Source organism: Humulus lupulus, chromosome 3, assembly GCF_963169125.1.
Source record: "Humulus lupulus chromosome 3, drHumLupu1.1, whole genome shotgun sequence".
In the NCBI taxonomy this organism is placed as follows: Eukaryota; Viridiplantae; Streptophyta; class Magnoliopsida; order Rosales; family Cannabaceae; genus Humulus; species Humulus lupulus.
This window is the reverse complement of record NC_084795.1, coordinates 215,147,465-215,172,847: the sequence shown is the minus strand read 5'-3', so window position 1 is coordinate 215,172,847 and position 25,383 is coordinate 215,147,465. Positions and strand designations below refer to the sequence as shown.

At 34.9% G+C, this 25,383-nt stretch overlaps 1 protein-coding gene across 1 annotated transcript; it reads right to left on the bottom strand.

The window, feature by feature from the left end:
* Positions 1-7,019: 7,019 nt before the first annotated feature.
* On the bottom strand, positions 7,020-12,659 carry LOC133825384 (protein FAR-RED IMPAIRED RESPONSE 1-like). The gene is made up of 3 exons (XM_062258337.1): positions 11,886-12,659; positions 7,135-7,362; positions 7,020-7,052 (listed from the first exon to the last, which is right to left on the bottom strand). Exons 1-3 carry the CDS (start codon positions 12,657-12,659, stop codon positions 7,020-7,022), a joined length of 1,035 nt encoding a protein of 344 aa, XP_062114321.1.
* Between the last annotated feature and the right edge of the window lie 12,724 nt (positions 12,660-25,383).

The window sequence follows — 25,383 nt, the reverse complement described above, 5'->3', positions numbered from 1 at the left end:
TTCTTCGTTTGTCATTGCCCGTGCCATATGAAAGAGCGATATAATTTAGTACTATATAATATACAAGTTTAAAGTTGATAGAGTAATTTATTATCACTAATATGAAGGGTACAATGTCCTTTAATTATCATGTCTTGCCAGACCTATTATTAATGGTACTATATAAAAGTTTACCAATCACATGAGGAGGTTATATTCCCATGAAGTCATTTTGGCAATAATTGAATTTAAATATTAACTTGTTATTTATCGATTAAAAAGAATAACATGTGTACCTACAAAAATTTGTGCACTATAGATTTGCCCAACCTCCTCCATAAAAATATGACATTCCGATACAAGATTTAGTAGTCCTTATCCGTAATTAAATTTAGAAAACATAAATTAGTATCACATATCGCTTTTATTGTGTCATTATATTTATCTTAAGACATGACATTTTGGTAAGAGTTAAATAGATTTATCGTAAGTGCTTAACTATCACAAAAATTTTGAGGCAGATTAAAAGGATAAAGTTGTTTAATTTTCATTGGATATAGTGGGGTCCAATGCCGTATATGTATGTCCATATAATTGGAATATTCTGGTTATTAGAGGCAGGTGTGTCTTATTTTTTTTGTTTATTGTGGGAGTAAAGTTGATATTAAATAGGAATACACCACTTTCACAAACATAGTTTAATAACATAATACATCATATAACATACCCTATAGGCGGTACATAGAGGATATTTTAACAAAACAAACTTGGCTGACTCGTTAAAATACCATTAGGAGGTACTTCCATTACCCTTGATTGAATGTTGAAGGTAATTTAAGTACCTGCAGGTACTGCGCCAATCTAAACTACTAGAACAAAAAAGTAAAATTAAAAATAAGGACCACAACCTCATAGTTATGGAGATTAGTGGACGAAAACGATTGAGAAGGCTAAAGATGATGTTGAAGAATATATATCAAGCAAAATGATTTCGTTAGTGTTTGTTGAGTCGTTTGCTTCCACAGACAGCTCGCTGCTAAGATTCTCTTGGCGCTTGAAAATTGAGCCAAGGTGGTCCATGATTTGTCTCTACTAAAAGAGGAAAGACCTAATGTCCATTGAGGTCATCCTTAAAGTGTTGCTATTTTTAGCAACAATATTTTTGAAAGTAGTAAGCTTATCAATCTTCAAATCCTTCATTAAACAATTCTTGCACTTACCCACAAAGGCAATCTTACTTCTAGGTTTTCTCGATCTGTACTCATTTTGCTAGTTTGCGTCACTCCTATTGACAGAGGTGGGTGTGGTTTGGGGTGCCATTTTTATGTTTTTACTAGAGGAAGAGGGAGTTCGAGTGGAGTCCAGTTCAAACGGAACGGGGAATACATTGGTTGGTGACTCTATTTCTGTTTTGAATTTCACATCTTCAGGGAAGAGATTGATGCATAACTTAGAGGATTGCATGGTGGGTAAAATACTAGATGTCAAGGCAGAAGTCTCTCAGGGGTGGTTTTCGGTGAGGGTGCTTTCCTCAGGGGCGATACTTATATATAGTAGGCCATGAGCAGGTAATGGTGGCATCCACATTCCTGCCAAAAAATTATGTAAACACAGAAGGTACATTGAGATACCAAGTATTACATAAACGTTAATGGTAGACTAACCCGAACGTTGACGCTAATTAGAAGTATTTTGAAAAATTTGTTAACTGTAACTCATCAAAAAATTATTTATTTTGCCAAGTATATCATGTTAACAAAGCAGTTGTGATATAGTTTATGATTGATCAAGGATATGCACACAGTACAAGAATCAATTACCTCTATGTCAAAGTGGGGCCAAAGTATGCGATGGTGGCTAAAATGGGAACTATTCCTTAGGTACATGATAGTTTCCCGCCATAATACAGTAAATAAGAAGTTGGTAGTAGATCCTCAATATATACTTTCTTGGATGTCCCAGAGGAAAAAGGACGTGTATATTGGCTTAGAATACAATTTTACCGATTTGAGTTCAAGTGGTTAGTAACTTTTCTTAAGCAGAGAACCCTCAAATAGTTGAAATAGTTGATGAAGAAACAAAAGATATATTTAGTATATTTTATATACTGAGTAGCAACAAAAGATATAATTAATTCACCATTTTATTATAATTTTTTTTCCAAAATTGACTAACACCATGTAGAGTTAAAGACAAAAGCAAAGACCCATTGATAATTAAAGGGAATAGTTTATTAATTCGAAAACATAACAAAAAATAGTGAAAATTAAATTTGGTGGTGTAAGTTAAAGTGCTTGGAAAGAAGTGCATGAAATTTACCTTGCGTTAGTGCACCATTTCGTTGGCAAAACTTGCTGACAGAGTGGATAAGTAAATGAGGGCAATACATGCAAGGAATTTTTGGGGGTCGATCACACCTAAAGCGCAACATATATATAAAAATTCTTACTCCATTAAATGTGATGGTTGGAGGTTGTTGTGGACAAACTTGTTACATTTAATAAGGTCACTTATTCAATCATATGATTAGGTATGGGATGGAAACATTTGATTTTATACAGGTGTTAAATTTTACTATAAATTGATCTCTTCATTTAATGCAGTGTCAAAGTAACCATATGTGCATAGAATATGGCATGAATCTAAAAGTGAAACAAACGAACATTAACCACGTAATGAAGGGGTAGTAGAAAAAATGGTTTAAAAAACAGAGACTAAAGTTGTTAATTATCCCTTCCCAACTTTTGGGCAGCAATAGTTTTGATTTAATATGAACACCAAGGTTCTCGTACATTGTATAACAAAACTAAAACTCATTTGTGTTAAACTTTTTTTTTCGTAAAAAGTTAGAGAGAATAACAAATAACTAGTTTCATAGATGCTTTGTAAAGAAGTAAAAAGGTTACCATATTACTTTTTACATAAACGACTCCCTAAATTATGACCATGTTCTCAGTTACAAAGGTTTTACACATCCTCAAAAGGAAGAGTTTCATAGACTCTTCATAAGAAAGCCATTGACAAAATGAGATAGACAACTAAAAACAAAGGCCCAGTCATAAATTTCATCAAACAATGAAACCTAACACGACTAATTACACATGACACTACTAGGACCTAATATATACATATTTATATGTAAGACTATTCATCAAATTACTAATTTGTTGGCTTTCGGGTTTGGACGTTAGGGGTGTAGATGGTCATGTAGTCATTGATTAGGTCTTCCATCTCACTTGCAGTGGCTTGGGCGTCATCTAACCCTTGAATTCCCATGACGGGTGTGTTTTTTTTGTTGTCTCCAAAAGCCATTTTGATGGCATGTAGGCCAAACTTAAGAATCCAGTTCTGTAGGGTTGACACATTATACATACTCTCGTACGCACTCTGCTCAGTAGCCAACCTCAAATTCTCCTCCAGTAGGTAGTTGATGTATTGCATCTGCTCAAGTCGTAGTTGTCCAAAGCGTGGGCATCCAAAGACATGCTTCTTTCTTGAAGGGGTGTACTCCATGACTGATAGGATAGTAAGACACAAGTGAAGAGAGTGGATGATTAAAAGATACGGGTGAGGAGAACACTGAACATTATGTATTTATATAGGGAAGATTAGTTGAGGTAGGAATTAATGAAGTAAAACTTCCAGGTCGTAACTTGTCCATAGCTGGATTTGGTATGGAAATCTGATTGAAGAAGAAACACGAGACCAAAATCTTGCAAATTGATCAATATCTGGTAATTATAGAACCGATTTTTTTTTTGTTACGTGAATCAACTATTGATTAATGTACGACCATTTCATTAATATGTGGGTAGTAAATCGTATTTATGTGGCATATGAATTTGAAAACCACGTAACCCTTACCCAATAACCCTTCACGAGTTGACTTCCCATTTGACCCCACATTTATATATATCGATTGACAATGTCAGATCAATACCATTTTGAGATCTTTTTTGTAACTTTCTTGGGGCCCATACAAGTAAGCGCCTCTTGTTTATTAATAGAAGGTGGGTTTATTAACTTCATTAACATAACATAGCCACTGTGTCGTTATAGTGCTGAGTGGGTAAGTTCTTATGTTATCTAGTAAATTCTTCTTGTCATAGGTAGCGTGTCAAACAAAGTAAATAATTGACAATGACTTCACATGGGGGCCACAACATGGGGTTCTTTTGTTTGAGCAACGTATTTACAAAAAATGGTCAACTTATAGGGTCCTTCCAATATACACCTTAGTCAACATATCCCACTGTAAATAAGAGTTATTTTTTGTTGATAAAATATCATATGTTTGCCTTATAGTTTGGTTGCATTCATTGGTTATGGATTCTGAGTCTATATCATAATCATCCAATGTAAAGGATGCCGCCCAAATGGGAAAGGGAGAAGGAGTTAGGAGGGAGTGGGAATAGGTGACCCACTATAGAATCACAACTTTCCCCCCATAACCTATCGACTATATTAACAATCTGAAGACCACTTTGGAGCACAAGGAATACGAGATTTTCTCCATTAATATTGACAAGTGCATGTTGGAGGAACAAAACAAGTCAATGAAGGATAATATTGTGCATTTGGAGGCACAGCTTGTGGAGAAGACAAAGAATCTTGAGGAATTAAAATAGGATGCATCATACTCATACTAGAAGTAGAGGACAGATTACGAACGACTTTCAGAAGCAGTGGACAAACTAAAGATAGAGGCATTGACTCGATAACAAGAGTACCTACAAGAGAGAGTCAATAACATTGTTAGTAGTGACCTCCGCATGTATGGTGGAAGTGGATGACGACCTAAAATCTTAAGCTGAATAAAGGTGTGTCACAAGAGTTTTTAATTAGTTAACAATATATGTCCATGCTAGTAGTATGTGCAACATCCATGGTTCATGTTACAAGTTCTTTATCTAATTATCATATAAATTATAATTTAATGTACTTACTAAAGTAATATATAATTTGTGTGAGGAGTCCTCTTTAATTATTTTTTTTTGTAAATGTAGAAGAGGCTTAGGTTTGTTTATGATAATTAAAAGTTTACTTTAGTAGCCATTCATTTCCATCTGACAATAAATTGTGGCACCACCATTCACAATTTAAGATAGATGGGACGTATGGGGTAGTTGGGTGCCCACGACGTGCATTGCTCAAATTAGTACCCTATGAATGAGTTTTTTCCAACCTAATGGAGCAGTGGGTGAACCTAATACAAATGAGTTTTACTCAATCTTAGAAAATGAATATTTAATATAAAATCTCCACTCATGATGATGGAAGCGAAATTTTGGGGATTCATTGCATACCCTCTTAATTTTAAGGGACAGACTAGGTTATTTTTGTTTTAAACGTGTGGGTGGTTGGTTGGTGAAACATTGTCCTCTTCACTTTGTCATGGGCAACCTTATTTGCTAAATAAATTTTCAAGTTCAAGGGTATATAGTGTAAATACATAGGACCATAACCAGAGAAGAAATATTTTTTCATAATAATTAAGCTCACGTCCACAATTAAAGGTTGCTTTGAAGGATAAGGTGATTAAAGTGATGTACCATGTTTGCTTGTTTAAAATAGTTACCAAACTTAACCAAAACAAAAATAATTATGTTGCTAGAAAATAGCCCTTTAATGCCATTATTGGTACCAAGAAATCGGCATGAAAATTAACTTAACTAAATGAGTTAATCAAAGTTTTTGTGAACAATCAATCCAAATAGAAACATCAACTCCAATTTTATAAGAAAGCACTTAAGCACCATAAGTTCAAATTTGTTACATTTGAGAAATGTATTTTAGTTTGGCATGGGCTAGCCTCTTTAATTTGAGAAATTCCAGATTGTTCTTTGGGTTACAAAAAGTTGGTAATCTATCATTGAAGAAGGAAAAATAAATTATTATTTAAATTTTTATTAATTAATTAATTTTATATTAGGAATTAATAAATAAAATTCAGATTAAAATTGAAATTATTGTACGACTTATTTTAAAATTTATTTATTTAAGTAAATTAAAATAATAATTCTTACACAAAATAATATTTATTTCAAATAACTCTAATATTTTTCCTTCACTAATTAATTAAACTATATTCAATTAAATAATAAACAAAATTTATATCTTAAATGTCGATAATTAAACGCATTTAAAAAAATATCTAGGAAAAAAATTAAAGATTTCAGCCTAATTTAGATGAATGTATAATTTACTTTACAAATATTGAGTTAAATTTTTTTTAATATTATATTTCTATTACAATTCATTTTTGTTTATTCACATTAAATTTATTACGTGAGTTTATGTTTATTATGATAAGTTTAAAAAATCATTTTCATTAATTTTTCTTTGAAAACTAATTTTCTTTTAATTTCCCTTTTTCTATTGTGAGGGGAATCTTCCTAAAGGCAAAAAATATAGCGGGAAAGTATTATGGAAGATTTTATCCTATTTCTAAACATATAGAATAAGGTAAGATTGAATATATGGTAAGAAGTGGTTGAATACATGAGAATGTTTCTATGTGTTTTGCTTTTGTTGTTAGTTTATTATCTTAAATCACAAAATTTTGACAACTTCATGTGATGAAAATATAGTTAAAGCAGAACCAAAGTATAGATTTGAAGCACCCTTAGCACAACCAAATGATTGAATTGAAGCAGCTATTTTGTTAGACAATAAAGTCGGGTCTAAGTCATCCCCCATATTATAGATGTCATATACTTGTTCACAATTTAAAAAGGAAAATAAGTGATATTGTAAAACCAAATAGAATTATATAAGTTGCTTAGTTTATAACGAAGTTTGTTATGGCCGCGGTGATTGCCTATGCAAATATTATAAATTCCATTAACATGATATTACGACTTACTTATTTTATAAGAAAACAATTATGTTCAACCAAATACTTTAACCATGCAAGACAATGCATGAATAGCAGAAAATGGGATACTAATGAAATACATATTATCCAAAACGAAGGTTTATGGTAATACATGATCACACATAGGTCTGTTCATGATACATGCATGTTCAAAATACCACTTTCACAAAGTGGCGAACCTGACAGTTCTCCTACTCTAAAAAATAAAATAACAAAATCACATAACTATACTATTTGGAGACTACAGAACACACAAAATAAGGCTTTGACATACATGCCTTACTTTCTTTTTTTGACTTGCGATGGGGTGGAGATGGATAAACTTCTTCCTCAGCTTGATGACAATAGCAACATCCTTTGTTCTTAATTTCTTCCACATCAGTTTGAAGATTTAACAAGATGCTAAGAGCTACATTTTGGAAGGTGTTACGACCCATGTACATCTCTGGGTCGGATATGTCGGAGTCAGAGTCCGATAAGGAGATTGGTTCATCAATATATTTGTTCTATCACGCAAAAGAACATTTATCATCATTTTTTTTGCCAACCGATCATTGATCATGGAAAAATTAAAATCAAACAATAACTTTCCTTAAATTTTAAATGTGTTGTTATTCTAGTGCATTATTCAAAGTAATTAGAAAAAAGTTATCATTAACTTTGAGGAGATGTTTAGATCACCTAGTTTCCTCCATGGTCTAGTCTCAGAATGAAATTCTTTGGCATGGTGGCCCTCATGACTTTATCCATCCAGTAATTGTTTCCCCCACCTTTGATATTTCTTCACGTTTGAAGTTGGAGCAATTTCTTCTCCAGGCGAAGAGCGGTCGCCATCGTCGTCAGCCTTTTCAGGCGTCTTTGGAGATCGGCAGTTAGCTTAGGTTTTTAACCTCATTTTTTGTGTTCAAGAAAGGGGAATTTGGATGTGAGATTGAAATGATAGTAAACGTATATGGATGTGAAATGTTAATGAAATGAAGAGAGGCATTGTTTGGACACAAAGAAGGTGAATAGTTCAGGTACCTTCACCTACACCTAGTGTCATGATGCGTACTATCTGCAGATGTCCAATCTGCTCTCTGTTGAGAGAGTAATGGACGCAATGTATATGAATCCCTCAACTTCACCATGTGTCAATTATTTGGGTATATTTGATTCTGATTTTTAAAAAAAAAAAAAAAACATAAGTTAATTAATAGTATATTGAGTTTGGGTTGTTGGGACATTGGATAAGAGCAATTGGGTTGGGTTTATGGATTAAACTTACCCTAGGTTTGCAATGGAGTATGGGCCAAATATGATAGTAAAAAATATCATTATGCAAACCATTTCTTTGAAAATACCACCTTACCCGACATTTTTTGGAAAAAAGGTTGTTGTACGAAATAGAGGGCACCAAACAAAGGAAATAGGCATTTTGGCAAACAAAACACTAATCCAATTTCACATAACTAATTAGTGGTTATTTACTCATCTTAACATTATAAAAATGAAACAAAACTCCAATTTCTCCACATGAAAGTTTTTTAAAGTCGTAAAAAACAACATTAGAGATTTGTAGCAGTTTTTGTTATGGACTACTCTTATAATGTTCTGTAACGGATCAGTTTAATTACTTGGCATCATAAAAAAACTTACGGGCTCAATGTGCAAAACATGCTGAATTCACAATTTTTTTCTTGGACACATTTTGTCAAGTAAATTCTTAAATTAATTTTGAAGTAATAAGTATTAAGCCTTTTAACATCAAATGGTATTGCAATGATAAATTTGGAAAGGATTTTTTTTACTAAAAAGGTGGTACAATATATATATACCCATGCTTCATAATAACAAGATTGGTCCCTTTAATAAAACATCTACTCTTACTGAAAATGACCATATTCAAAATGATAAACTCCAACAACATACGACCGATTGTACTAAGCCTGTCTACAGAGAACCACAAAAGATGATGCCCATAGTAATATTGTAAAAGGAAGAACCCAACTAGTCAAACCACCTACATAATATGTATAAGTAATAGGTTAATAATACCACTCATGCATTAAGTTCAAGCTCCACGATCTCCTCCAACTCCTGGAAACAAAAACACATAGTTTCTATTACTTCCTGAATTGTATTCACAGTAGACCATTTTATTCATTTTTGATCAATTTTCATTCAAGCCACCTTCGCCTTCTCCATAGCTTCGTCAAACTTGCGTATCTACTCCACAATAAAAGCAAGAACATCCATTGGTTCTGCTTTGATCTCCACAGGTTTCTCAGAAGGTGCATAAGGGCTGATGATAGTCAACTACATACCAGGTGCCACTTCGGTCACTTTAACCGTGAGTTTTTCAAGGTAAGAGAGTACATAATCCATGATGGTAGTATCCCAGCTTTCCATGAAAATTTTAGCACAGTTCGAGTCACAGTGGGTGCCCAACTCTTCATTCTCCTTCTTTGACTCCTTTGAGGAAGCCATCAGGTTCTAGTGAGAAGATGTTTCCTTAGGTCTACGAACTGTAATTAGTGGGAGACCCAAAAAAATAGTTTTATGCTTGTTGTGAGTATATTTTGAAAACTCTACCACTTATATAATGGAGAAAGTTTAACTACCTAATGGCCACGTGCACGTACATGGCGCGTATTGTGTAATATCCTTCCAACCCACTGCAACTAACACAAAGTTGATTATGCTCCCTTTCTCCTATTTGTAGGGTTCAATACCATTCTCAAAATTAAATGGATTTACTCCATGTGTTAGGTGAAGAAAAGATTTTCATTAAGATTTCCGTTAGGGTACCTATGCGGGTCCCATATTAGGTGTACTCAACCACGTATGTGAGTAAGCATTTCCCCACCCAAAAAAATAACCTATACGAAGACTTCACCATTACTCATTCTTCTTTAAACACTTTAATCTAACCATATACCTTCCTTGTTGCAGGCATCCTATATGGCATCTGAATCCTCAATTGACTCCTGGAATGTGGAGGTTTTCCTCGACCGCCCCCCCCATGAAGTCAGGCAGACCCTCCCGACTGGGAAGAGTTCACACACCACATAATGAGAACGCTCCCCCCGACCCAGTAAAGTACATCAACGATATAAAGGAGGAGTTAGAGGCCAAATAAAACAAGATTTTATGCATAAATTATGAGAATCGTTTGTTGGAGGAACAGAACCTTAGTCTGAAAGAGAGGATTTTGCAACTGCAAATAGAGATTGGAGATAGTACCAGGAAGCTAGAGGTTTGAGGTCTGGTGCATTAATGGCTGATTATGAACTAATGTACCAAGTAATGGATGATCTTAAGAAAGAAGCAATGAAAAGATACCAAGAATATATTGAAGAGAAACTGAAGACTACAGTTGGCCGTGTACACGAAATGCATCGACCAACATGATAAACATCAAAATTCTTAGGAACAGATGAATGCATGAAATGTGTTTTATGTGGTTTTATTCCTTTAAAATTTATTATTATTATAAACGCCATATAAATTAATGATGCTTGGTTTGTATTTCAAAATTTATGAACACTTATTTTTTTTTTGTGTATTTTATGCCATTTAGTCAACTAATGAGTACATTTTACAGTGTAATTAATTTTAAAGTTAATTAAAGTATTTCGTCCAGCTTAACTATCACTTTTTATTTGGAGAGAAATCTTTATTTCATTATAATGCATTGTGGAAGAAGGATAATAGGTAGGGTGTGCCACTTCTATAAGATCATTGTAACTAGGATAGGGTGTTGGAGTTGATGGCAAAGGATATGCCAAATCTACCTCTGTCAAGTTGACGTTAATTGTTAATAAATGAGTATATGTAACTTCTGTAGCATGATTAGGCAAGAGCAATGTCTACATACTGGTCAACACTTGCTCATTTATAGTCAGCGTACAATATGCTTTAGGTTGGAGTTAATGATACCTTTTGTTTTTTTTTTTTTGTAATAAATTTATACTACACCTGTGTGACTCTAGGGGATATCATATTAATACAACCTTCATTGAATAACAAGGTGGAGACAACATAAAGGTTATTTAAATAGGATCACAAAGCTCCAAAATATAAAAAGTCAACCATGTCGCTATTCCATATTAGGAGTATAACAATATGTGGATACAAGCATTAATATGTGGATAGCTCATGCCAACTTAATTGAAAAGTTGATTCATCAATGAAAGGTACATACATGGTTTCACCTATTCTAATCTAAGTGATTATCATCAAACCATTCTAGATGTTCAGAAGAACTAGTGCCAATGTTATTGTACCATTCTTCTTCGGTCATGTTGTTGCCACCAGCATATGTTTTTTGGGAATGCACTTGCTTAATCCATGGTTGTTGTTCTGTTGATGTGCAATTAAAGGAAGGGTGACAATCTTTCTGGCTTTTTTGGTTGGGCGTAACAAATTTGCAAGTTGCCCGATTGTGCCCTAATTGGTTGCAATTACGACACCGATTTTGCCTGGATCGTGAGTTTTGATGCTCCTTATCTTTTGATTTTAATTTATTTGGTTATCGGCCCTTCGTTCTGACAACTACTGGATCTCAGATTGTCCTGTAGCCATGCTGTGATTGCGTAGGCAGTACGCCTGACATTGCCATCTCATTATTGTGGTCCACAAACATTATTTTAAATTTGTCTTCCATACGTGACATTTCATTAATTTCCTCCTCATATGTGTCATTATGCTTTGTGGCATATTACCCCATTGCATTGAATCATGATGTCAGGGCTCCCCACCTAGTACTCACCAAGACATCACCTAGCACCCTTGAGTGGGGAAAAGTGTTTAAGTCAATAATGTTCTTTGCGTCTTTCTTTTGCCGCTCTTTAAATAAGGTTTCTAGAATGCATGGCGAGTTCAAGTGCTTTAACACTGCAAAAATATGCTGACATGGAATTCCATGAGACTCAAACAACATGCATGTACACTTGATAGGGCCATTGTGGATGTCGTTACGGACCTTACTCCATACAAGGCCTCTGGGAAACCGTGTTAGGGAGTACAACTTGTACTAAAAAACAACCTCAATCGAGTCGATTGAGTATGCAAGAGCACTCATTATTTGTGTTGCAACCTTCTCATAAGTGTTCCCAGTGAGAACTGAGGATGCTTGTTGGTAATATTGGTGGAGGACGTTCGATGGAAAAAGTGGGGAAGTGTGGTTGCTAATGAACTCATCCTCCCACTCTGTGTAACGGATCCCCTGTATTTCTTTGTCCACTTGGCCCACCAGATCCCTAAGTTTCAGTTTACTAGTAAGGAAATGGGACAAGTAAGAACTAATGGACTCTGACCTTTGAGTAGTTCTAAGACCACCAAAAAAGCTACCCCTTAGAAAACACTCTACCCAACTCTTTCTATTGTTGTATGTTTGAGAAACCCAATGCTTATCTTCAAAGTTAAAATAAGAAATCATGGAGGTCCATGTTGCTTCGAACTCTTCTTCGGTACAATATTGATAAAGGAACTCATTAAATTTTTTCTTAAAAGAAGGATGGGGCGCATTAATGGAGACATTATTTTGAAGGTGCCATGCGCACGAGCGGTGGACGACAGAAGGCATCACACTCTGTATTGGGTTTGCCATAGCAAGATCTTCGTTAGTGACAACAACTTTTGGTGGTTTGTTATTCATGCACTCTAGGAATTCTTGTAATTCCCAAATGTATGTCTCTTCTTTCTCGTCATAAAGTAATGCCACAGCAAAAACTATAGTTCTGAAATGGTAATTCAATTCAACAAATATCAGTAGGGGTTTTTTGTATGTGTTCTTTTTGTATGTTGTGTCGAACGCCATTATGACACAAAAACAAGTGTAATCACGATGTGAGTTGCCATTTGCCTAGAACAAATCAGCCAACCTATTCTCAATGTCGATTGTGTGTGTCTAAAAAAAATGGGGATCAGTGAGACCTAGACATTCCAAGTACCTTAATGCTCCTTCAGTGTCTATTTCTCCTTAGTCTTGCTCCATTCTTTGGCGACCAATCCAATTATAAAGATCTTTTTTTAGGAATGGAATGTAGTCATGCCCTCCTCTTTCTGGTGCTAGATGGTTGAATATGTGGCATGTGCGTATACCAGAGCGTCTCATTGACATCACTTGGGCACCCATGGATTATGGTACTGCTCGGCCAGGCCTCAGAAATTGCAACTTTGTATATGTAGCCAACTCATGATTGTGGACTGGATTGAAGTTTATTTCCACCCAACTATTGTCTGACCTATCTAAATTGACACGTAAAAGTGCGAGGCAACCTGTTCGTGTGATAGGTCTAAGATTTTTCTTACATTTGAGTAGGGTAGTCAGCTTTTCACGCCTAAAACCTTGGTTTGAGCAAACCCATTTCCTTTGCCATTGACATTATTGGTGTCTCGTCGTACATCTTCCTTGCGCACACTAAACCCTATCCATTTGGAGTATGTATGGTAAAATTGTTCCCCTTTTTCAAGAGTTGGGAGGTATTTATCTACAGTGTCTTCTTTTACTAACTCTCGTGGGTGCTTGTTGAAGATTTCAAGTTCGGCAAATGCTGAAGACATATGATTGTCCATGGATTCAGAGTCCTTTGTCTTGGCCTAAACAAAATGAGAAAAAGATAAAATTTAGTAATTAACTTGGAGTGTTATCTATAAGGGGTTATGTAATGACCCAACTATTTCTAAGACCTTGGACCATTAAAACTACTAGACATAGCTACTATTTTGAGAAAAATACATAAGAAATAACATAACTTTATTTAAACCCCCAAAATAAATACTGTGCAAAATACAAAGTAAAATATAAAATACGGTATGGATACCCATTGTTTAATACATAAAAACAAACTTAAATTAAATAAATACTAATTGCGGAAATACATCAAAACATAATTCAAAAGACTTAAAAATTACGCCATCCCCGATTGTTGACGCAGTCCATTCATCCTCAATACACAAGCCAAGCTGCCATGAATCTTTCCGCCTTCCATATTCATTTTCTTGCATCAAGCTAGAAATAAAGGAATGAGCCTAATGCCCAACAAGAAAAATCTACTAACAACATATATCATAAATCATAAACATAAGATTATATCATATACATATACTATAAAAATATGACTATAAAAACATATAACATATAGGACTACAATATTAATGGCCATTAACTCATTAACATGACATGTGATAAAACCATCTAGGTCCTCTGTCTACTAATCGAGGTAGGTTAGATCACATGGTAGTATATGATAACCCATCTAGGTCCGCTGTCTACTAATCGAGGTAGGGTAAATCATAACTCTAAACCATGAAAATGATAAAAATTCTTGGGACTTGCTATCTAAGCAAGTCATATGCCCAAGCAACTATAAAACATACTCTTGGGGCTTGCTATCTAAGCAAGTAATATGCCCAAGGACTACAACACATATTTATACATATACATATTATAGCATAAAACATATCATAACATAAACATATAAACACATATAATCTATCCTATTTTCCTTACCAAAAACTGAGATATGGAGACAAGAACAGGATTTGGAGCACTCCTAAAACCAACAGTAAGAATGTTGAGTTTCTAAAGAAATGAGATGAAAAGAAAACTAAATCATCTAAGTAGAAACTTACCGAAAAGAACCTTAAGTTTCAAGAAACTTAAACACCTAATCAAGAATCATAAACAAGAGTTAGGATCTGAAAGAAAATAAAAGAAAACTAAAGAACCATGAAGATCTGAACTTAAGGATAAGAATACCTTGAATGATCTTATGAATTGATCTAAACCTCGATACTGAAATCTCACTATATCTCACTTCCCAAGTGTTTCTCTCGATAGTAATCTTAGCAACTTGGAGGCTCTGAAGAATGCTTGAAGAATGAAGAAAATGGTTGAGTACTATGTCCTATTTATAGAGTTGAAGGAGTGAAACTAACGCCTTTCAATATGAATAAATAAATAAATATAAAATGAAAAAGATTTGAATTTTTGTTCAACAAATGCCCAGAACTCGGTCAAAATCGTTCAAAGGCAAGCCTAAGTGGTTAAGGCTATTTTAAAATTTAAAAATCCTCAAGATTAAAAAAGGATGCACCAGGGGCGATATATCGCCTACCCTGGGTGATATATCGCCTAGACCATTTTCCCGAGCCTCGTTTGTTCGTTCGTGCGAATTCGACGTGTTTTCCGTATCTCCCGTAGGCGATATATCAGCCCCTATAGCTGCAATATATCGGCATACATTGATATATCAAACATGTATTTTCACTTTTTCAGCATAATTTGAATTGATTATACAGCTTTGACTGAGTGAAAATGTGATCCTAATAGCTGCTGGAAGATTCTAGAGCTTCTAGATCTTTCTTTATTTGAACTATTCATAAAAAAAATACTTAAATCCTTAATAAATATGATTATGACAAGTGCCACATTCTTAATAATTCTATCTAAACCTTATGTTATAATAAATAATACTTCTAAGACCAGCAATATTAATTAAACCTTATGTTATAATTAATATTTCTAAACGATAAATTAAACTTATAAAATCCATAACTGTTGCTATGAGTTTCCAACTAAGTCCCGGCTTGAACCAAAATCCACGGAAACTAACATACTACAAACTATGCTAAATACTACTACTATCTAGCTAAGTAAAATTATGGGACACTATAGGTTATAATAAAAAAATATTATTAGGTCTGACTACCATCAACTGTGGTCAGTATGTTCAATCACGAACCATTTAATTATATGATTAGTGTTTTACTTCATTATAGCACACTTAGTTCTTAAACAAAAATGTGGCCTGTCAATTTAATTAACACTCCAATGTTACAAAGATAGTATGGTTGACTTTAAATAGGCACTGGGGAGTTCATCCAAATAACCATATATTAGTTGTTTGTTATTTCTTTGTTGACGAAATGAGTGAAGGTAATAATAACACCACTTCTAGGAACACATTTAAATAGCATAATATTAGTGGAACCGATTGAAGACATCAATTGCAGTACATATACGTACCAAAAGGTGATAAATCACCAAAACAAACTATAGGTAACAAGACTACAAAAGACCATTAAAGGTACTTCCATTACCCTATAACATTGTTTAAGGTATACTAAGTACCTGGAGGTCAAACCTAGTCAATCTAAAAAAAAAAGTGGATACATATAAGGGAATCGACTGTTAAATACCAAAGAAGTTGGCTGGTTCTAATATTGGAAAATATTTATAAATATCAATCAAGGTCAATGGTGTATGTGGTCTTTGGTGAGTCCATGGCTTCAACACACAACTCACTGGTCATATACTCTTGTCGTTTCACCATTGACCCAAGGTGGTCAATAATCTGCCTCTATTTAAAGAGGAATGACTTAATGTCCATTGTAGTCATCCTTAAAGAGTGTCTTTTCTTAGCAACCAAAATTTTCAAAGTTGTTAGATTCTCTATCTTCAAGTCCTTCTTCATACAATTTTGGCACTTCCCCCTGGACCCAGTTTTTTTTTTTTTGGTTTTTTGTTGCCTTTGTCAGTTGGCAAAGATGTGTCACTCATAGTGACTGAGGTAGGTGTAATGTGGTTTGAAGCCATTTTAGTGGTTTTATTGGATGAAGGTTGAGTGGAAGTGGAGTCCACGCTAAAGTGAATAGGAAATATTTTGGTGGATGATTCCATTTATGTTTTCACCTTCACCTCCTCAGGGAAGAGATTGATGCATAAATTAGAGGAGGACATGGGAAACCACTACATGTGAAGGCTGAAATGGGAAAGAGGTGGTAAGGATTGTGGGACGTAGACACTAGGGGAGCATGATATATATACTATGGGTTCATGGGATGGTGGTGTGTGGACGACATTCCCGCCAAGAAAATATGTGGGGAGACTAGGTATCGTGATCTGAAAGAATAATATTAATCTTAATCCTAAAGTGAATGTTAGTGAATGATACTATGAACATGTAGTTTAACATAATTTATAAGGCTAACTACAAATCAAAGCTTTACGATTTTTTGGGAGTATACTGTTCAAAACATATGGGGATGATGATGCAAGAAAATTATGTGTACAGTAGGAGAATCACTGACCTGTATGTCAATGTGGGCCATCTACTTAGAATGGAGGGTGCAGGGGAAGATAGTCTGTGTGGACTCAAAGAATTCCCGCCATTCTCCACCAAGTTAGAGATATCGGGTGCTTGCTGAAAATGAAGTTGGCAATACAATCTGATTTTTCCATATGAAAGAGATGACCATTTCATGAGTTGACCCAAGAAATGATTGATCGATTTTGTAAAAGAAAACTTGGTTGGAAGAAGGAATGCTCTTTTTTAAAAATATGTAAATATGTATAAACGATAATAGTGTTTAAAGTTACTGCAACTCAATGAAATATTGTGAAACTTACGTCTCCTTAATGTGATATAACACTAGCAAAGATTCATAACACAATGGATTAGTAATAGTGGGTGAGTCTTCGAGAAGTGAGTGGTTACTTGGTTTCAAATGAGGTTGAAAAGCAGCCAATATATAAGTATTCTTGATGCACTTAATTTGATGGTTCAAGGTTGGTGTGGCAAGTCATGTTACATTTATGAACTTGATAAAGCTTTATATACTCGTATGGGGTGGGGAATTGGGTGTATGCATGGTTAAACTATTTCAAGTTAGATCATCATGTCATTTGTTCATTTAATGAATGATAATTGTAAATGTAGGTGCATATGTGTTCACAAGTTTTAAATGTTTACCTTGTTAAGGGATAAATGGTAGGTTGTCCAAATAATTCAGGGGGGGAGAAGAGGGTGTCTCTAGCTTTATGAGGCCATAACAAATTACAGAAGTGAGGGTAGCACTGTAATAGGGCACATACTTGAATAGTGGTATGCCATATGACATATAAGAGTAGTTTCTTTAAATATAACTTTTTTAAGTAATTGGCCATCAAGAAACCAGAGACTTGTTGCATATATGGTTTGCATAATTTGGAACGGAGACATTGCATGAGGACTGCTTACTTAAAGGAACCCTTCAAATTTAACCATGCGCAATGGTTTCAAATTTGACAGACAACCCCCCCCCCCCCCCCCCCCAAAAAAAAAGAGTTTCTTGAACTCTTTAGCGAAGACCATTATCCAAAATGAGAAACCAAACTCAAAACAACGCACTAGTGAGACACATGTTCAAGGAAGGTAACAGAATTTAAGAAACTACTAATTCGGTGGATTCTGGCTTTTGACATGGAGGGTGTACAAGTTGATATATTCATTGCGCAAATCATCCATGTCCTTGGTCCACTCCATTTGCATCAGTTTTGTCTTCTTCTGCAACTCTTTGTAAGCCATTTTCATGGAAGCCAGCTGCGAGGTAAGAAAGGAGATGTCAAGGGTTGAAGCATTGTACATGGTCTCTAATGCACTCTGGTTGGTAGCCAACCTCAAGTTCTCCTCTACGAGATAGTTGATGTACTCCATTTACTCCAGCCGTAGTTTAGCAAAGTGTGGGTAGCTAAACACACGCTTCTTTCCAGAGGGTGTGTACTCCATCGTAAATAGAAAAAAAGGACACAAGTGAAGAAAGTGTTTGATTATGTGATAGGGGTGAGGAGAACCACGAAATTTAGGTATATATTTATATAAATGACAAAGGAGATCATCATGTAAAACTAGAAAGGTGGTAACTTGTGCAAAGACATAGTTGGTATTCAAATATTATTAATGACGTATATAGTACACCATTTTATGCAGAAAGATATGTGTTAGGTTATTATAGGAAGATCATAATTTATGTTTATGCACTAATTTGTTACGTACGACTTTCGATTTGTTATTTTTGCAAGCAACTTTTATTACGTGCCATGTCAGATGTTGAAACAATTAACCCCTTATTCAAGGCTGTATGTGATGACTTTCCTTTGCCTATTTACATATTAACATGATATTATAGTAAATTAATCATTATGAATCTTGTACGTACCCAATGTATGGGCCCACCTACATGTGTTCTAAGAAAATAGTTTATATAACAAAATCTTCATATTCTAGTGTAATCCCAAGTGGGTGACTATGCTTTTCATTATTTTGTTTTTTAATTTTCAAGTTTGGCGTGTCAAATAAATTGAACAAGTGACAATGACTGGAGTAGGGCCCGCAACATGGTCTCCACATGTTTGTCCACGTAATTAGCAAAGAGTGGTCAAATTATATGGTCTTTCGAATATAAAACTTTGTCCACCTCCCCCTCCATAGAAATATAAAATTTATTACCAAAAAAATCATATGTTCATTATATAATTTGTTTGAAGTGTTTGGTTATGGATCCCTGCACCTCACCCATATCTTCCAAAGTAAAGTCTACTCCCCTCTCCCAGAATCACAATCCTGCCCTCTCAACCTCTTGAGTACATTATAAATCTCAAGATGACATTAGACCAAAAGGAATACGAGATTTTCTCTGTTACTATTGGCACGCGTATGTTGGTGGAACAAAACAAGTCAATGAAGGAGAAGATATTGCATTTGAGGGCACAACTCCTAGAGAGGAAGTAGATTCTGAAATAACTAAAAGAGGAAGGTTCCTACTCATACAAGGAGTGGATCACAGATTACAAAAAGGTGTCTGAAGTCGTCAACAAACTGAAGGCAACGACAATGAGTCGATACGAAGAGTTCCTAGATGAGAGAGTCAGTAACATTGTTAGCCATGAGTCCAACATCCATGGAGGAAGCAGAGCATAAACTATGAAGCTCAATTTCAATTTCTTATAATAGGTTTTAACTAATTAAAAATTTATCTTATTGGCATTAGTAAGTTTTAGTTCCAAGAAGAATGGAAAAAAAAATTAAGTATGGATTACTTTGTATTTGTTGACACGCCATACCAATATTTATAGTCCACATTACAAATATTAATGACTTTCCAATTTACATTCTTAAATTTTTAATCCAATTTACCGATATTTTGAAAGGAAATTGTGTTTGGCCAAGTTTTGCTTCAATGACTTTCCAATTTACATGATTCCTCTTCTAAGGCATATTCTAAACTAATATATGATAATTCAAATAGCCATGTTATGTACAATATATTACCAATTATGGAAGGATTGGGCCTTTCTGTATTGGGTTTGGTATTTCAAGTGTCTAATAATGTTCTTTGTGTGAATGTTTATTTAAATTTATTGAAACATGTTTGGTTTATGGTCACCCCCACTGAGTGATTAATGTTACCTATCATTTAAACAATTTTACTAATACTAACCATCCCAGAAAAAAGAGACCAAGGTTTTATGGAAAGTTTCATTATAATGAAGACTAATACAATCAAATTATGTATACATTACACCATTCCTTTTCAATTGGCCTTCCCTGTTTAATTTAGAACTACACACTAAAATTATTTTGTGGTACATAGAGTTCCTAAACTTTTCCTTCACTTAGGAAAATCGACACTTATATTAGAAAATTGTGTTATATTCTGAAATCAGTTGAATACATGTTAAAATGGAATATGGATTGCAATGGAAGCAAAGGGTTAATCAAAAAAGTTACCCACACAAGAGGGGGTTAATAAAAAGAGATCCCACAAAAGTAAGTCCCAATGTGTCTTATCCAAAAAATTATCGGTGTCAATTGCACAATGATTATTCCCCACAACTAAATGGTTAATTTCAATTAATTCTTCCTTTTTCTCTTGCCAAGTCGGGATCAATGCTTGGACTTAGCCTTTTTTGTTGCCAGTAATGGAGGTACAGGTGTGTGTTTTGGAGGACAACAAGAAGGTTCTTTTAATGTAGGAAATTGACCAGACTTATTAGAACAAGCTTTGTAATAAGCAGTTGCCTTATCTTTCGCTTCGGTAGCAAGCTTGTTGGAATCACAAGTAAGAATACCAATTGCAACCTGTAGCCTATCAAGGTTCTCCACTCTCTATAACGTACAAAATAAAAGAATGAAAGATATTCCTAGTTTATGGGTCCTTCGATAGTGCTAAAACTTTAGGGCATAAAATTGCGAAAAAATAAAATGTAAAACTTACGTATGACTTAAGGGGTACTTCATCATCTATAATCCACTACATGAACTTCATCACAAAAATACTGCAATCATGGCCATTGTCCTGCTGTGGTAGTTGAGGGGAGGGCACTACACTGCCAGCACACACATCATCCATGGTGGTTTGAAGGACCTCATCAAACTTCTTCAACTGTGGCAACAATTAAGCATTAAGCATCACATAATGTAAAACATAGTACAATAAAACTTATACTTAATAGCTAGTGGACATGCTTATCTCTTGGGTTACTAATTTGGCCCTATGTTGTGCTCTATGTCGACCAGACATTGAGTCCCACACGGTTGCACTAGATCTTAGGAAATTTACAACAGCTAGTTACCAGTGATTATATTCAACATCCTTGATAGGCAACAAGATCTATTGGAAAGGTAATAAGAGTTAATTAGGTAAGTGAGTTGGTAATACTATTATGGTGTAAAATAGAAAGGAACCCAAAGAATACCTTCTCCATATTCCTCAGAAGCTCATCAATATCCACGTTGGCTCCAAGAAATCCAAAGTTCCCCGTCTCCCAAAAATTTCTCCCACTATTGCTTCTCTGTTTGAAGTTATCAGATCATCATTATCAAAAGTGAAATATAAAATAAATTGAACAAATTTCAAGAAAGCAAAATTTAGTTATATTACAACTTACCAAGTCAAGACAATAGGTAGGCAAAATCAACATATCTACAACATCACGTAGTACATCGGCACATGTGTCTCTATACCGTAATACAAACCCAAAAGAATCAATAATCTGTCAGCAAGGATCAACATCCAACTTTAGTTGAAATGAACCATATTCATAAAATTAACAATGAATTGCTCATAAGATCCCTACAAGATATTGGGTTGATAAGAATTTACCTTCATATCCACCTCAGCTTCAGGTCTAAGGCTTCTAAAATACCAACATTCCAACTTTCCAAGTGAGTTATGTACCACCTCTTCTCTGAAAATGAAGCACTGGGTTAATGAAGCATCCTGATCATCATAATTAGAAAGAAAAAAAAAGGAAAGCAGATAATGGGCAAACAACCAATTGAACAATTGAAGTATAACTATCACGTACTTCAAGGACAAACTAAAGTCGAACAGAAATTGGCCAAGTTCAAAGTTCTTCTTCGGCAGGGATGCTTTGAATTTGAATGCTCCCATCTTCTGGCCTTTGCTTTGTTCATATTTAGGAATCATATTCTGGAATGCCTTGTCCATTTTACACAACCCATTGTCTCTCCTTAGAATAACACGATCGATCTTCATGTTTTCATTGTCCTCTAATTCAAAAATCATTGAATGGTCCATGTTGCCACACATAGCTGGCGTAGGCGTGATGACATCCTCAACAACACCCTTACCCTTGGGCATTTCTACTTCTATGTTCTCCTTGTTAGCATGTGGAATTTTACAAGCATCCTCTTCCACACATTTCTCCTTTTGTATCCTTATCTTCTCATTTTTTAAAGAGGTTACGGCGGGGGTGGAAATGTCTAAATCATTATAAGGTGTTGCATCATCATTAAAGTTCTCCAAAGTGGAAGTTGTTGCTTCACTATCATTTGATTTGAAATCTTCTGCAGAAACCTTTGCATATGATGTCTCTAATTTATTAGGAAGTTGTAAACCCAACTCAACCCACATTGGGTCAATTCGACAAGAAACTTGACTGCATTGCCTATTATCAGTGGGAAAAATATTTCCCTGAAAGGGGTCATTAATGGGTGTCCTTCTCTTACCTAACTCAGAAGCCTTCTCTCTACCATTAGCTGGTGAAACACCCCCCACCACCATTGATCTGACTGCACTAATGAAAGTATGATGTAAACGATCAAATCCCATTTCCAACTACAACTTAACATCTTGCTTAAATTTAATCATTTCATTATCCTTGGCAATCAATTTCTTCTCTAGCGAATGTACCCTACCGCACAAAGAGGAGATAGTGGCTGACAATCTTAACACATCCACACCTTCGTCCAATTCTAACATTGGTATCTAGAAAAGAAGGGGAAACGTATTATTAAATTCCACAAATACTGTTAGTCGATATAAGCATAGGATTATAAATTATAAAATGCATCCCATACTTACATTGTTTGACTCAAACCCCTCTTGCTCATCCACCCATTGAAGTACAGACTTGAAATCATCTTCACACCAAATACTTAAATGGCATATGGTCCTATCAATGTAGCCTTCCTTCCAAACAATATGGTGACAATAAAAAACCTACAGCATTGATAGAGGTTATTATGCTCCAATAACGAGAAACAAATTTAATTAATGAAAATAATAATAAAGAAAATACCTGAAAAAAAAATAGATGCATCCTCCTACGAACATGGCTGGTTCAGCATAATGGTGTCGAATGCTCTTCCATAGATGCTTGTAGGCCAAGGATGCCCAATTAACATGAAAAACAGTGGGAACATAATTCAGGGACATTACGCCACACTCATACTTCCGAGAAACTTATAGATATGTATTAGCCATTAAAAACACACTAGCTAAAAACAACAAGAATTTTCGAACAAATGACATGTCCGCCAATTGACATTGTCTCAATTTTCCCCCCAACACTGGGACAGTAGTTCTTCCACCATTCTTGTTCAAATGACATTTTTTTGTATCCACTAAATATTGAACCCCCTCCCAAACACCGAACGTAGCACCAAAAACTTTATTGTCAAGTTTGAAGTGCTTCCCATGAATATCCAAAGAGCCATCCTCAATGTTGGATCTAGACAAAAGCCATGATATAAGATTTCTTCGTACATTACAGTCTTTCATGCCAAGCAATGTCCCAAATCCTATTTCTATCACCACCTCCTTTTAAGCCCCACTTAAATTGGAGATTGGGGAAAAAAGCCTATGCGGTGAGCATCTATATTCTAGCTTCTTCCCTTTAACCATTTTCAAGCACCCTTTAGCGGAAGAATTACACCAAACACTGAAAAATTGGTGAGCAAACAATGATAAATAATCACCACTCATATATACATATTACACTAAAACAAAGGAAAAATGATTTACTGCAATTACTTATCATTAAATAAAGCTTTCAATCAAATACAAAAAATATAGCCCGTAAATTGTTATAGGACATGTGTTAACACCGTTAGGAGTATTATGAAAGTATGGAAAAATGTTAAGAAAGCTTAATTATGCCAACTCAATGTCTTCAAATAATTTCCCCACAAAGTAACCATTGTGCTTACAAATGTAATCCAACTTCTACCCTACGTAATTTATCATTGTGTAAAAGTAACATATATCTTCTTTTCAAGGGACTGCACAACTCGACAATAATAAAGCTTGTCATATTCAAAGCATTGGCTCAGTTTCAATCAAGATGCATGATGTCATACTTAGAACCTATGAGCAAGTAAGTTATGTTCCTCACCTTAAACAAAATTTACTGTCTATTGGTATGTTTGATAAACGTGGTTATATTGTTAAGATAGATGATGGGGTTCTTAAGGTGTCAATGGGATCTAAAGTGGTAATGACAGGAAGACTCAACAATGGACTCTACTTTCTTGATGGGAAAACAATTTTTGGAAGTGCAGCACCTGCAATCAGCAATGAGAAAGAGGCTTCTACCAAGCTATGGCACTTGAGATCAGGATATGTAAGTGAACGTGGACTAGATGAGCTCAACAGGCAAGGAATATTAAAGAATGGTCTAACTGATTAGCTAGAATTCTGTGAAGAACATGTTTACTGTAAATGATGTAGAGTTAAGTTTACCAAAGGTCAACACAGTACAACTGAGGAATTGGGCTATATACACTCGGATCTTTGGGGTCATTCGAAGGTTCAAACCTTGGGAGGTGCCAACTACTTTATGAGCATTATAGATGACTTTAATAGAAAAGTATGGGTGTTTGTGTTAAGAGTAAGGACCATGTTCTTAATTGGAGGACACTAATTGAAAGTCTGACAGCCAATAAGATCAAAGTTGTAATGCCCCAAAATCCCTAATAAGGTTTAGGACCTTAATTAGGAGGCCGGGAGGGCCATAATTGATTTATTATGCCATTAAATTATTGTATGCATGTTTATGTGAATTATATTATTATATGATGATAAATGCATGCATATGGGTCCACATTTTATTATAAGGGCATTTTGGTAATTTGGCCCGTTGAAGGCGTAATTGTGTATTTTCATGCATGTTGGTGAATTTTGAATAAGACCACATTATAATGTGGATTTGTTCGAGCCATTCAGCATGAGACGATCTTTGACTGCAAGTTATCGGTCTGGTCATAACGGGATTAATTTTAGGGCTCGCGGTGATTTGAGGATTAGATCATTACTGGGAATTAAATGGTAATGGAATATGATTTATTAGCATTTGATAATATTGAGAATAACGAGTATTAGAGGGCATTAATTATGATTAACGAGATAGGTGAGAAAGGACAATTTTGCCCTTGGAGGCTGTAAGAGGATTTTAAATGACCTAGGGGCATTTT

Excerpts from the sequence above, each read along its gene's own strand:
- LOC133825384 (XM_062258337.1), bottom strand. The coding sequence starts at position 12,659 with ATGGCGTTCGACACAACATACAAAAAGAACACATACAAAAAACCCCTA. Across the intron at positions 7,363-11,885 it reads ACTCAATCGACTCGATTGAG|AACAAATATATTGATGAACC; the intron begins GTTGTTTTTTAG and ends TTTGCGTGATAG. Across the intron at positions 7,053-7,134 it reads AGTCAAAAAAAGAAAGTAAG|AGTAGGAGAACTGTCAGGTT; the intron begins GCATGTATGTCA and ends TTTATTTTTTAG.